This window comes from Bubalus bubalis, chromosome 4 (genome assembly GCF_019923935.1).
Source record: "Bubalus bubalis isolate 160015118507 breed Murrah chromosome 4, NDDB_SH_1, whole genome shotgun sequence".
NCBI classification, from domain to species: domain Eukaryota; kingdom Metazoa; phylum Chordata; class Mammalia; order Artiodactyla; family Bovidae; genus Bubalus; species Bubalus bubalis.
In genome coordinates, this window is record NC_059160.1 from 49,841,590 (window position 1) to 49,855,766 (window position 14,177).

The 14,177-nt window shown below is 38.6% G+C and overlaps 1 protein-coding gene across 3 annotated transcripts in view; it reads left to right on the plus strand.

The window, feature by feature from the left end:
* Positions 1-14,177, plus strand: part of CRY1 (cryptochrome circadian regulator 1) — a 95,582-nt gene that overhangs the window by 56,607 nt on the left and 24,798 nt on the right. For all 3 annotated transcript variants that reach the window (XM_044941394.2, XM_044941393.2, XM_006069566.4), the window contains exon 2: positions 4,307-4,415. In XM_044941394.2, the coding sequence (XP_044797329.2) occupies positions 4,307-4,415 (109 nt within the window). The remainder of the gene's footprint in view (positions 1-4,306; positions 4,416-14,177) is intronic.

The window sequence follows — 14,177 nt, forward strand, 5'->3', positions numbered from 1 at the left end:
GGTGCTCAGGGTAGCTATTATTAACAGGTTGATGAGTATCCTTGCAGTTATTTTCTTATACACATGTAACAAGTAGATATATGCAAAGTAAATTTTATTTTATCAAAATAATATATGAAGTAGTTTTAAAAGTCATAGCATAGAAAGGCTTATAACAGAGAAAAGCAACACCATGTGTTCTCCATGCTGCTCTTTTCTTTCCTTCACAGTTATTTTCTGAAATACATATTTGAATCTACTGTATCTCTTCAATTTTTATGTTAAGTTACAGTGATATAAACAATAATAGCCATGGAAGGAAAACATACTATGGAAGAAAAAAGCCATCAATAACATCTATTGGAGAAAAACACTATACTGGAATAGAATTTCTATTCCTTTGTTTTATGGAATGCCAAAACAAAGTTAATTTTGGTTGCAAAACTTTTTCCATTGCTTTAGTCCACATCATCCTGTACAATGTTTGTTTGGTTCATAGAGTGTTTATTGAAAAGCGTTAAGAATGCTTATTCAACTGTGAACAAGAAAGGGAAAAATAAGGGACTGGCTAATTATTAACTAGTCAAGGCTTACTACTTCATTTTATAAATTAATCAGGTCCTTTTTTTTTTTTCCTTTTCCCATCTTATTATCTGTCATTGACCTATTTGTACTACATGAAAACTTTTCTACCCAAAACGTAGAATGTGGAGAACTCTGCTACTTCCTGTCTGGTCTGGTAGAGAAGATACTGAAACTCACACTACAAAGGAGATTTGAGGATTATCTCTTCCATGGATTATCTTTCCAGGACATTTTAGTTTTGTACTGTTTGAATTTAAGAAAACTTTAAAATAGCTAGTTCATTCAATTTGTTAATTTTTGATCTGAGTACCTCAGGGTCTAAAAATTATTTTGCCAAGCAAATATAGAAAACTATCTGCTTCCCAGTAAACATTTATCACCAAAAATGATGTTATTCATAGTTACGGATAATTTTATAAAACTTAGATGCTTTTATATTGCTTTAACAACAATAGTCAGCAACAATATTCTCCCCAAAAGATTTACACATTGGTAGTGGTGGGTTGGGATCAGTTCAGTTCAGTTGCTCAGTCGTGGATGACTCTTTGTGACCCCATGAACTGCAGCACGCCAGGCCTCCCTGTCCATCACCAACTCTGGGAGCTTACTCAAACTCATGTCCATTGAGTCGGTGATACCATCCAACCATCTCATCCTCTCTCATCCCCTTCTCCTCCCGCCTTCAATCTTTCCCAGTGTCAGGGTCTTTTCCAGTGAGTCAGCTCTTTACATCAGGTGGCCAGAGTATTAGAGTTTCAGCATCAGTCCTTCCAATGAATATTCAGGACTGATTTCCTTCAGGATGGACTGGTTGGATCTCCTTGCTGTCCAAGGGACTCTAAAGAGTCTTCTCCAACACCACAGCTCAAAAGCATCAATTCTTCGGCACTCAGTTTTCTTTATAGTCCAACTCTCAAATCCATCTATGACTACTAGAAAAACCATAGCTTCAACTAGACAGACTTTTGTTGGCAAAGTAATATCTCTGCTTTTTAATATGCTGTCTAGGTTGGTCATAACTTTCCTTCCAAGGAGTAAGCGTCTTTTAATTTCATGGCTGAAATCACCATCTGCAGTGATTTTGGAGCCCAGAAAAATAAAGTCTGACACTGTTTCCACTGTTTCCCCATCTATTTGCCACGAAGTGATGGGACCAGATGCCATGATCTTAGTTATCTGAATGTTGAGCTTTAAGACAACTTTTTCACTCTCCTCTTTCACTTTCATCAAGAGGCTCTTTAGTTCTTCTTCGCTTTCTGCCATAAGGGTGGTGTCATCTGCATATCTGAGGCTATTGATATTTCTCCCGGCAATCTTGATTCCAGCGTGTGCTTCATCCAGCCCAGTGTTTCTCATGATGTACTCTGCATATAAGTTAAATAAACAGGGTCACAATATATAGCCTGACATAGTCCTTTCCCAATTTGGAACCAGTCTGTTGTTCCATGTCCAGCTCTAACTATTGCTTCTTGACCTGCATACAGATTTCTCAGGAGGCAGGTCAGGTGGTCTGGTATTACCATCTCTTTCAGAATTTTCCACAGTTTATTGTGATCCACACAGTCAAAGGCTTTGGTGTAGTCAATAAAGCAGAAGTAGATGTTTGTCTCGAACTGTCTCACTTTTTTGATGATCCAGTAGATGTTGGCAATTTGATCCCCGGTTCCTCTGCCTTTTCTAAATCCACCTTGAACATCTGGAAGTTCATGGTTCACATACTGTTGAAGCCTGGCTTGGAGAATTTTGAGCCTTACTTGGCTAGCATGTGAGATGAGTGCAGTTGTGCAGTAGTTTGAGCATTAAGGATGGTGTGTTAGGGAGGTGACTGTAAACAAAGACAAAAAGATTTTGTGTAATATAAATGTGAGTATATAAAGGTTTATTTCCTATTTCTTGAAGGACAACTGTTAGACTTCCTAAGGTGAAATGATGGGATGTCTTTAACAGCCTTGTGAATATAGCACTCTGACTCCCTCTGCCCATAGAGATAACTCCTAAGGGGAAGGAATATCAGATTTGACTAGTTATACTGATGTCACTTGAGAGTCCCTTGGACTGCAAGGAGATCCAACTAGTCCATCCTAAAGGAGATCAGTCCTGGGTGTTCATTGGAAGGAATGATGCTAAAGCTGAAACTCCAGTACTTTGGCCATCTCATGCGAAGAGTTGACTCATTGGAAAAGACTCTGATGCTGGGAGGGATCGGGGGCAGGAGGAGAAGGGGATGACAGAGGATGAGATGGCTGGATGGCATCACTGACTCAATGGACGTGAGTTTGGGTGAACTCCGGGAGTTGATGATGGACAGGGAGGCCTGGCGTGCTGCAATTCATGGGGTCGCAGAGTCAGACACAACTGAGTGACTTAACTGACTGATGTCACTTAATAACTACATCTGTAGAAAATTAACAAGACTTTCTTGGTGAAATGAAATTGGAATGGGCAAAGAGGAATGGGGATTGGAATGGGCAAAGAAAACAAAATGATCTATTCTGAATAATCTTCTAGAACAGTGCTGTCAAATAGAAATTTCTGCAATGATGGAAGCATTCTTCACTTGTACTGTCCAATATGGTCACTACTAGCCACACATGTGGCTATTGAGGGGGCTTGATATATGGCATGTGTGACTGAGGAACTGAAATTTTAATTTTAACTAATTTAAATGGCTACACATGCCTAATTTAAGTGGCTACCATGTTGAACAATGCGGTTCTGAAATATGCCTTTCTATTCATTTTAACCACTCCTCCTCATAAGTAGGGCACAGTCATTATTCTGGAGGATCATAAGGCCTGTGGAAAAGATGGATAGATATTTAAAATGAAAAACATAAAAGAAGCAGAGTTGAGAGAGGAACAGAACAGAGAGAGGAACAGAATCTACATGAAATCTTAGAGAAATTAACATGAGGCAAACAATGAGGTTGAACCTTCCAGGGGTGACATCTATTTTGGATTTGCTCTTGTGGACTGCACCATTTCTTTACAATGGAAGATGCAAAATAAGCAGTCTTCTGCCTCCACCCCAGAATTTCCCCAGATATCTATTATGCATAGGACTTATTGATGCTAATTTCATTGAAAAAAAATGTACAGCTCCACCTTCCTCAGAAACCTTTTATGAAAAAATTAATTTGGTATTCTCTACACTCGGAGAGTTAATGGCACATAATTTAACATCTGTTTATTATCAGATTCTTTATATTAGAAATTTGAAAATGGACTTTACTCCTTCTCTCTCTTAGATGATTACAATATCCCCTAATAAAGGGCTCAAATTCTTATTCACTTGTTCAGAGTGATTAAATAGGATGTTAAAAGTGTTCTTTTTTTCCAAGTCAAAGCTGTCCTAGGTTTTTCAAGGTGGCTTTTCTATACTAACTTGGATTTATTTCACCAAGTTTAAACAATGAGATCAATTCATTTAATTATTTTATTTCTTTATATGATTTTTATGTTTACAAATTAAACTTTACTAACAGTCACTGTTATTTAATGACAGTGATTTAATTTAGGAACTTCATTTAAAAATACTGAGAAACGTGCCATAATTTTTAAAACTTATAAGAATGGTTTCTGGAAGCAGTAATTTATACATCATCTAGAAATTAGAAGATGATAAAGAGGTAAAAAAGATGATGAGATGGCATTTCAAATTTTAGAATAGCATGACTTTTTATTACTTTAAATCTTCTAAATATATATTTTGAAGAATTTAAATAATATTTTCCTGTCTCTAGATTTTTGCTTCAATGTCTTGAAGACCTTGATGCCAATCTGCGAAAATTAAACTCTCGTCTGTTTGTGATTCGTGGACAACCAGCAGATGTGTTTCCCCGGCTTTTCAAGGTAATTGAAAAAATCTTTGCATAAAAGAAAAATCTCTTGTCAGATAAGACACATTTTGGGGGAGGGGGTGTATTTTAAATTTTAGTATGGGAAATGTAAAATTTTAAATAAAATATATATGGATTTTTTCTTAATGAAAATGTTACACAGACAGTGTGAAATCAGACTGTGAAAAAAATGATTAACATTGAAAAGTTAAATCTTTCTTCTACTTTAAACTGCTGGTTCCGCTCTCAGAAGCAACAGCTACTACCACTTTCTTTTGTATGCGTTAGAAATAGTCCTTGCATAAATAAGAATGCATATATGTATGTGTATTTATATGCATATATTTGTGTGGTTTATGTGTATGTTACTATCCTCTGTTTTTAAAACCAAGATGAGAGCATGCTATGTTATACCATTTTATGATGTGCTTTATTCAAATAATCCTGTATTTTGGATATTGTTCCATGTTACTTTCTCAGTCTTTTAAATGGCTTCATAGTATTCCATTGTGTAGATATGCTATAGTTTCTTTTTAAAAAAATTACTATTGACTTATAATTTATATTTCAGGTATACAATGTAGTGGTTCAATATTGTTATTGATTACATACCATGCAAAGTTATTACCACTTAGCATAATGTCCTCAAGGTCTTGCCAGTTGCAAATAGCAAGATTTCATTCTTTCTTTTTATGGCTGAGTAATATTGCACGGGCACAGGAGGGCCTAGAGGAGCTATCCCACATTGAAGGTCAGGAAGGGCAGCGGTGAGGAGATACCCCTCATCCAAGGTAAGGAGCAATGGCTGCACTTGCTGGAGCAGCCATGAAGAGATACCCCACGTCCAAGGTAAGAGAAACCCAAGTAAGACGGTAGGTGTTGCAAGAGGGCATCAGAGGGCAAACACACTGAAACCATACTCACAGAAAACTAGTCAGACTAATCTAATCACACTAGGACCACAGCCTTGTCTAACTCAATGAAACTAAGCCATGCCCGTGGGGCAACCCAAGACGGGCGGGTCATGGTGGAGAGATCTGACAGACTGTGGTCCATTGGAGAAGGGAATGGCAAACCAGTTCAGTATTCTTGCCTTGAGAACCCCATGAACAGTATGAAAAGGCAAAATGATATGATACTGAAAGAGAAACTCCCCAGGTCAGTAGGTGCCCAATATGCTACTGGAGATCAGTGGAGAAATAACTCCAGAAAGAATGAAGGGATGGAGCCAAAGCAAAAAGAATACCAGCTGTGGATGTGACTGGTGATAGAAGCAAGGTCCGATGCTGTAAAGAGCAATATTGCATAGGAACCTGGAATGTCAGGTCCATGAATCAAGGCAAATTGGAAGTGGTCAAACAAGAGATGGCAAGAGTGAATGTCGACATTCTAGGAATCAGCAAACTGAAATGGACTGGAATGGGTGAAGTTAACTCAGATGATCATTATATCTACTACTGCGGGCAGGAATCCCTCAGAAGAAATGGAGTGGCCATCATGGTCAACAAAAGAGTCCGAAATGCAGTACTTGGATGCAGTCTCAGAAACGACAGAATGATCTCTGTTCGTTTCCAAGGCCAACCATTCAATATCACAGTAATCCAAGTCTATGCCCCATCCAGTAACACTAAAAAAGCTGAAGTTGAACGGTTCTATGAAGACCTACAAGACCTTCTAGAACTAACACCCAAAAAAGATGTCCTTTTCATGATAGGGGACTGGAATGCAAAAGTAGGAAGTCAAGAAACACCTGGAGTAACAGGCAAATTTGGCCTTGGAATACGGAATGAAGCAGGGCAAAGACTAATAGAGTTTTGCCAAGAAAATGCACTGGTCATAACAAACACCCTCTTCCAACAACACAAGAGAAGACTGTATACATGGACGTCACCAGATGGTCAACACCGAAATCAGATTGATTATATTCTTTGCAGCCAAAGATGGAGAAGCTCTATACAGTCAGCAAAAATAAGACCAGGAGCTGACTGTGGCTCAGACCATGAACTCCTTATTGCCAAATTCAGACTTAAATTGAAGAGCGTAGGGAAAACCACTAGACCATTCAGGCATGACTTAAATCAAATCCCTTATGATTATACAGTGGAAGTGAGAAATAGATTTAAGGGCCTAGATCTGATAGATAGAATGCCTGATGAACTATGGCATGAGGTTCGTGACATTGTACAGGAGACAGGGATCAAGACCATTCCCATAGAAAAGAAATGCAAAAAAGCAAAATGGCTGTCTGAGGAGGCCTTACAAATAGCTGTGAAAAGAAGAGAAGCGAAAAGCAAAGGAGAAAAGGAAAGATAAACGTCTGAATGCAGAGTTCCAAAGAATAGCAAGAAGAGATAAGAAAGCCTTCTTCAGCGATCAATGCAAAGAAATAGAGGAAAACAACAGAATGGGAAAGACTGGGGATCTCTTCAAGAAAATCAGAGATACCAAAGGAACATTCATGTAAAAGATGAGCTCGATAAAGGACAGAAATGGTATGGACCTAACAGAAGCAGAAGATATTAAGAAGAGATGGCAAGAATACACAGAAGAACTGTACAAAAAAGATCTTCACGACCCAGATAATCCCGATGGTGTGATCACTGACCTAGAGCCAGACATCCTGGAATGTGAAGTCAAGTGGGCCTTAGAAAGCATCACTACGAACAAAGGTAGTGGAGGTGATGGAATTCCAGTTGAGCTATTCCAAATTCTGAAAGATGATGCTGTGAAAGTGCTGCACTCAGTATGCCAGCAAATTTGGAAAACTCAGCAGTGGCCACAGGACTGGAAAAGGTCCGTTTTCATTCCAATCCCAAAGAAAGGCAATGCCAAAGAATGCTCAAACTACCGCACAATTGCACTCATCTCACATGCTAGTAAAGTAATGCTCAAAATTCTCCAAGCCAGGCTTCAGCAATATGTGAACCGTGAACTTCCTGATGTTCAACCTGGTTTTATAAAAGGCAGAGGAACCAGAGATCAAATTGCCAACATTTGCTGGATCATAGAGAAAGCAAGAGAGTTCCAGAAAAACAAAGAGATCAAATTGCCAACATCTGCTGGATCATAGAAAAAGCAAGAGAGTTCCAGAAAAACTTTATTGACTATGCCAAAGCCTTTGACTGTGTGGATCCCAATAAACTGTGGAAAATTCTGAAAGAGATGGGAATACCAGACCACCTGACCTGCTTCTTGAGAAATTTGTATGCAGGTCAGGAAGCAACAGTTAGAACTGGACATGGAACAACAGACTGGTTCCAAATAGGAAAAGGAGTACGTCAAGGCTGTATATTGTCACCCTGTTTATTTAACTTATATGCAGAGTACATCATGAGAAATGCTGGACTGGAAGAAACAACCTGGAATCAAGATTGCTGGGAGAAATATCAATAACCTCAGACATGCAGATGACACCACCCTAATGGCAGAAAGTAAAGAGGAACTGAAAAACCTCTTGATGAAAGTGAAAGTGGAGAGTGAAAAAGTTGGTTTAAAGCTCAACATTCAGAAAACGAAGATCATGGCATCTGGTCCCACCACTTCATGGGAAATAGTTGGGGAACCAGTGGAAACAGTCTCAGACTTTATTTTTCTGGGCTCCAAAATCACTACAGATGGTGACTGCAGCCATGAAATTAAAAGACGCTTACTCCTTGGAAGGAAAATTATGACCAACCTAGATAGCATATTCAAAAGCAAAGACGTTACTTTGCCAACAAAGGTTCGTCTAGTCAAGGCTACGGTTTTTCCTGTGGTCATGTATGGATGTGAGAGTTGGACTGTGAAGAAGGCTGAGCACCAGAGAATTGATGCTTTTGAACTGTGGTGTTGGAGAAGACTCTTGAGAGTGACTTGGACTGCCAGGAGATCCAACCAGTCCATTCTGAAGGAGATCAGCCCTGGGATTTCTTTGGAAGGAATGATGCTAAAGCTGAAACTCCAGTCCTTTGGCCACCTCATGCGAAGAGTTGACTCATTGGAAAAGACTCTGATGCTGGGAGGGACTGGGGGCAGGAGGAGAAGGGGACGGCAGAGGATGAGATGGCTGGATGGCATCACTGACTCGATGGACATGAGTCTGAGTGAACTCCAGGAGTTGGTGGTGGACAGGGAGGCCTGGCGTGCTGCAATTCATGGGGTCACAGAGTCGGACTCGACTGAGCGACTGATCTGATCTGAATATTTCTGTGTGTGTGTGTGTGTGTGTGTGTGTGTGTGTGTGTCTGTGTGTGTAAATCATTATTCAGCTGTTGGCAGGCACTTAGGTTGCTTCCATATATTGGCTATTGTAAATAATGCTGGTTTGAGGGACATATATCTTTTTGAATTAGTGTTTTTGTTTCCTTCAGATAAATACTGGGAGTGGAGTTGCTGGATCATATGATCTGTGTTCTATTTTTTATTTTTTGAGGGTATCATTTCTTTCACTAGCTTTCTAGTGAACATTTAGTTGTTTTTCCACAGGCCTTTTGCTAATTCAAGTTATGCTGTCAGTGAATGTCCTTGTTCAAATATACATGTCTTTACTCACATTTGCTAGTACATTTGTGGGATAACTCTTGTAAGGCTTTCTGAGTCAAAGGACTGTACAATTGACATGCTAGAAAACTGTAATTTTTTTTAACTTGGTAGAATCTTAAAGATCTCCTAATCTTATTTCCCCCCCTTTTGTCCACATGAAAAATTTAGTCCTAAAGAGATTAAATGAGGTGACCAAGGTCATAAAAGTAGCTCATGGAAGTGCTCAGGCTGAGTTTCCTGGCTTAGTTCATCCCTTCCTATTTACTGCAGTTAGAATTCCTAATGTATATCTGTTTTTTTTCTTACAACAGTTTGATTCATCAAATTTTTATAATAGCATTGTTTCTCTTTCGAATGTAGAAAAGAATAGTTCCTTTTCCTGAGTGAAAATATCCCTAATTCTGGGAACTCAATTAACACTACCTTGCCTTTTTTCATCAGCATGAAAGAAATTTTTAACGTTTAGGATATGACTAATGCAACAGTTGTGGCTAGTGAAAATTTATTTCACTGAAGTTTTCTTACTACTATAGCTTCTTGTTGCTAAGTCACTTCAGTCATGTCCGCCTCTGTGTGACGCCATAGACGGCAGCCCACCGCGCTCCCCTGTCCCTGGGATTCTCCAGGCAAGAACACTGGAGTGGGTTGCCATTTCCTTCTCCAACGCATGAAAGTGAAAAGTGAAAGTGAAGTCGCTCAGTCATATCCAACTCTTCTCAACCCCATTGACTGCAGCCCACCAGGCTCCTCCATCCATGGGATTTTCCAGGCAAGAGTACTGGAGTGGGGTGCCATTGCCTTCTCCCACTGTAGCTTCTTAGAGTCAGAATTTAACCTAGTTACAAGCAAGAGCTCTGAGAAGAAAGTATATCAGGAACAATGGTAATAGTTGATCAGCAACTCATATGTATAAAGTATATGTGAATATCTGCTTCAACTTTATATAAATCCATGTATTATAAGTAAATTGAATCGAGTATTTTTAAGTACCTTTAAAATAACAAAACATTTATTTACATGCTTTGACAAAAATGGTTTAAGTAAGCAAGTCTTTTGTGCTCTTTATTTTGAGCTTTCTTCTGCCTGAAATAGCATATTATTGGATCAGAGTATCTTCTGAATTTAGATGCTGTGCTTCCTGTCTTATTACTTTGACAGCGAGGCAGTGGTTTCTACAAAGGCCATAAAATATAGATACATGAATATATATTACTGTACCTAGAGTGCTTATTATTTGATTCTGATATAGTCCATATAAAATATATTTTATGAAAACTTTCAGATTTATTTAATATGTCAGAACCATAGAGGAAGTTAATAATTCTTTTTATTGTATTGTTTTTATTTTTACTGTTTTTGTTTAGAGGTACTGTATGCATGTATTGCAGAAATGAGCCCAAGAGTGGCAGCATGCCAAAGGCTGGAGTGAAGCAGAAGGGTTGAGAGGGATCCCTCTTAAGTGCAGTAGGAATTCACTTAGTGCAAAGGAGCTGTTCCCTGAAGCTGGCAACAGGACATCAGTGTAGAAAGATGCCTCCAAAGGTGCAGAATATTAGGGGACAGGGTTGGAAAACAAAGAGAAGTCCTCAGCAAGCAAAGCTGCTGGGTAGACAGCAAAGCAAAGAGAAATGTCATATAGTTTGTAAAGCTAGTGCTCAAACTATAAAGCAGAGAGAGACAGCTGGAGTCTTGTTACTACTCAGATCTTAAGCCCTGTTGAAGAAAAATCTGAATCCTGCCTTCAAAATATTTGAAGCCAGTGGTGAATGAAATTTAAGGAAAGCAGCAACAAAGCCCAGACCCAGCTCAATTACAGACTCCCATCAATTCGACTTCTATCAGTCAGAGCAAAGACTATGTACTTTTCTAGAGATAAATATTGTTTATTCTGTCTCTAATCTTTTATACCATTGTCTGTTATATGATCACAAATTATGAGACACATGAAGAAGCAAGTATATGTTAACTTGCAATCAAGTAAAGAAAAACAGAAACAGTCCCACAGTTGATGTGGATCTTGGAATTAGGATTAAAAAGGACTTTACAATTGCTATTCTGTAGATAGTGGGGGTCTGACAAAGGTCTATGTAGTCAAAGCTATGGTTTTTCCAGTAGTTGTGAACAGGTGTGAAAGTTGGACCATAAAGAAGGCTGAGCGCCAAAGAATTGATGCTTTTGAACTGTGTTGTTGGAGAAGATTTTTGAGAGTCCCTTGGACTGCAAGGAGATCAAACCAGTCAATCCTAAAGGAAATCAACTCTGAGTATTCATTAGAAGGACTGATGCTGACGTTCCAATACCTGATACGGAGAACCGACTCATTAGAAAAGACTCTGGTGCTAGGAAAGATTGAAGGCAGGAGGAGCAGGGGATGATAGATGAGCTGCTTGGATGGCATCACTGACTCAATGGACATGAGTTTGAGCAAACTCCGGGACATGGTGAAGGACAGGGAGATGGTGTGCTGCAGTTCACGGATCACAAAGAATTAGACATGTCTGAGCTACTAAACAACAACAAGGATAGTAGTAGAGAATCTAGTCAAGAGGTGAAAAATGATGTGAAGAGGTGGTAATTTAATACAGAAATGGAAAATATTAAAAAGTACCAAACAAAATCTTAGAACTGAAACATACTATCAAAATGAAAAATTCATTAATTGGATTCATTAATTGGGTATCTGGATTGAACAGAGCAGACAAAAAGATGAGTAAACTTGAAGACAGTCAGTATCCCAGCTAAAGCACAAAGAAAAGGAAGATTTTTTAAAAAGGGGAATAGGGTGTTTGAGGTCTCTGGAACAATAGTAAATGGCCTAACAGATCTGTACTTACAGACCTAGAGAAAAGAGGGAAAGAGATATTGGGACAGAAAAAAAATTTGAAGAGATAATTGAGTTTCCAAAATTGATGGAAGGTATCAACCTATAGTGCCAAGAAGCTCAACAGACTCCAAACAACATAAATATAAAGGAAATCACATCTTGTCATGTCATATACTCGATTAACTGAAAACCAAAGATGGAAAATTTTATAAGCAGCCAGAGGATAAAAGATATGTTCAGGGAACCATGATAATAGTGTTCAATATTTTCTTACAGAATGGAATGGCAGCTTTAAAAAACTAGAAATAGCCCTGTTTACTTAGCAAAAACATTCATTTTTTTTAAAAAGAGAAGGCACAATGAAGGCATTTTTAGACACAAAAAAGCAGAAATAGTTTTTTCCATCATATCTATACTATAAAAAATACTAATATTAAAGGAAATTCTGCTAGGTGAAAGAAAATAATTCTAGGCTAAAGACAGGATCTTCAGGAAAGGAAAAAAAAAGCACTAAATACATGGGTAAATATAAAAGACCTCTTTTTTCATTATTTTTAGTTATGTACATTCATATGTCCTATTTTTGGAAGACCATTGATAGATTAAACCAACTAATACTGATAAATTGTAGGGAATAATACCAGTATCTTGGGACTTGACACGCATGTTAAATAAAATCTATTGCAGGATCACATAAGGTAGGAAAAAGGTAAATGAAAGTACATGTAAATTTTTAAGAGCATTCAATTGTAATATATCATTTGAAGGTAGACTATAATAACAGTATACTGTGATCTAAGTAGCACAAAAAGCTATTTCTAAAAAGTTAATAGAGGAATTTTAAATGGAATTCTAAAAGTATCTCTCATTCAAATAAAGGCAGATAGGGGGCACAGAGGGCTTTCCAGGTAGTGCTAGTGGTAAAGAATCCACCTGCCAATGCAGGAGACTCAGGAGACATGGGTTCAGTCCCTGAGTTTGGAAAATCCTCATGAGTAGGAAATGATACCCCAATCCAGTATTCTTGCTGGAAAACCCCATGGACCGAGGAACCTGGAGGACTACAATCCACAGGGCTACAGAATCTGACATGACTGGGCAACTGAGCACAAGGGAGCACAGAGGAGTAAATGAAAAGATGAACAAAAGGAAAGCTTACCAACATGGTAAAATTAAGCACAGCTATATCAATAGTTATATTAAATGTAAATAGTCTATATTAAACTCTTCATGTAAAGACAGTTTATCAGAGACTTCCCTGGTGGTCTTAGCCCTTTGGCAGGCTTTTTCCCTATAGGGATGGTTGTTTCTGAGGCAGCACACCTCATTCACAATGAGGTGTGAATCTCAGCAGGGGAAGAAAGAAAACTTTCTTAATTCATTGCTTAATTATTTTCCCTTCATTTAGAGGTGGTAGCTGCTTAGAACAGTACTATCCAACAGACATGTGTAATTTAAAATTTTCTAACATGTATATTTTAAAAAGTAAGAAAAATGTGAAGTTAATTTTTAAGATATATTTTATTTAACATAGTATATCTAAAATACTATATTTTCAATATAAAATCATTATAAAACCACTATACTGTTTTAACCTTTTTTATATCAATATGAAGTCTTTGAAATCCAGAGTATATTTTATGCTTATTTGCTAAGTCGCTTCAGTCGTGTCCGACTCTGTGCGACCCCATAGACGGCAGCCCACCAGGCTCCCCCATCCCTGGGATCCTCCAGGCAAGAACACTGGAGTGGGTTGCCATTTCCTTCTCCAATGCATGAAAGTGAAAAGTGAAAGTGAAGTCGCTCAGTCATGTCTGACTCCTAGCGACCCCATGGACTGCAGCCTACCAGGCTCCTCTGTCCATGGGATTTGCCAGGCAAGAGTACTGGAATGGGTTGCCATGGATTGGCTGGGTTCCAAAAGTAGCCAGATCCAAGCTCTGTAAGGGCATGGATTTATGTCCAACTTGGAACAAAGACTGTCCAGTCTGTGCATGCCTTCCAAGCTGTTGTCCTTACACACATCAGTGAAGTCAGTTCAAGAAACTGCACAGCCACCACAGCTGAAGCCCTGAACCATGGCAACCACAGGCAGGCCAGGCTGACAGAGGGCACAGGGCCACCTAGGATGTCTCTATTCCAACTAGCCACATTTCAAGTGCTCAGAAGCTGCTGCTGTGGCTAGTGGTTATCTACTGTATTGGACAGTATAGCCTTAACTCTTCTTCTACTCCTTACCATTGTTGACCACGTTTTACTTGCTGACAGTTCTTCAGATTAAATTTTCCCTGTTCAAATTACTAATGTGGTTTCTGTCACCTGATTAAACTCTGAGTCAGAGTTCAGTTTTCTTTTGAAAAGATTAATAAAATTGATAAACTCTTATCAGTACTGATCAGGGCCCAAAAGGGAGAAAACACAAATTACCTT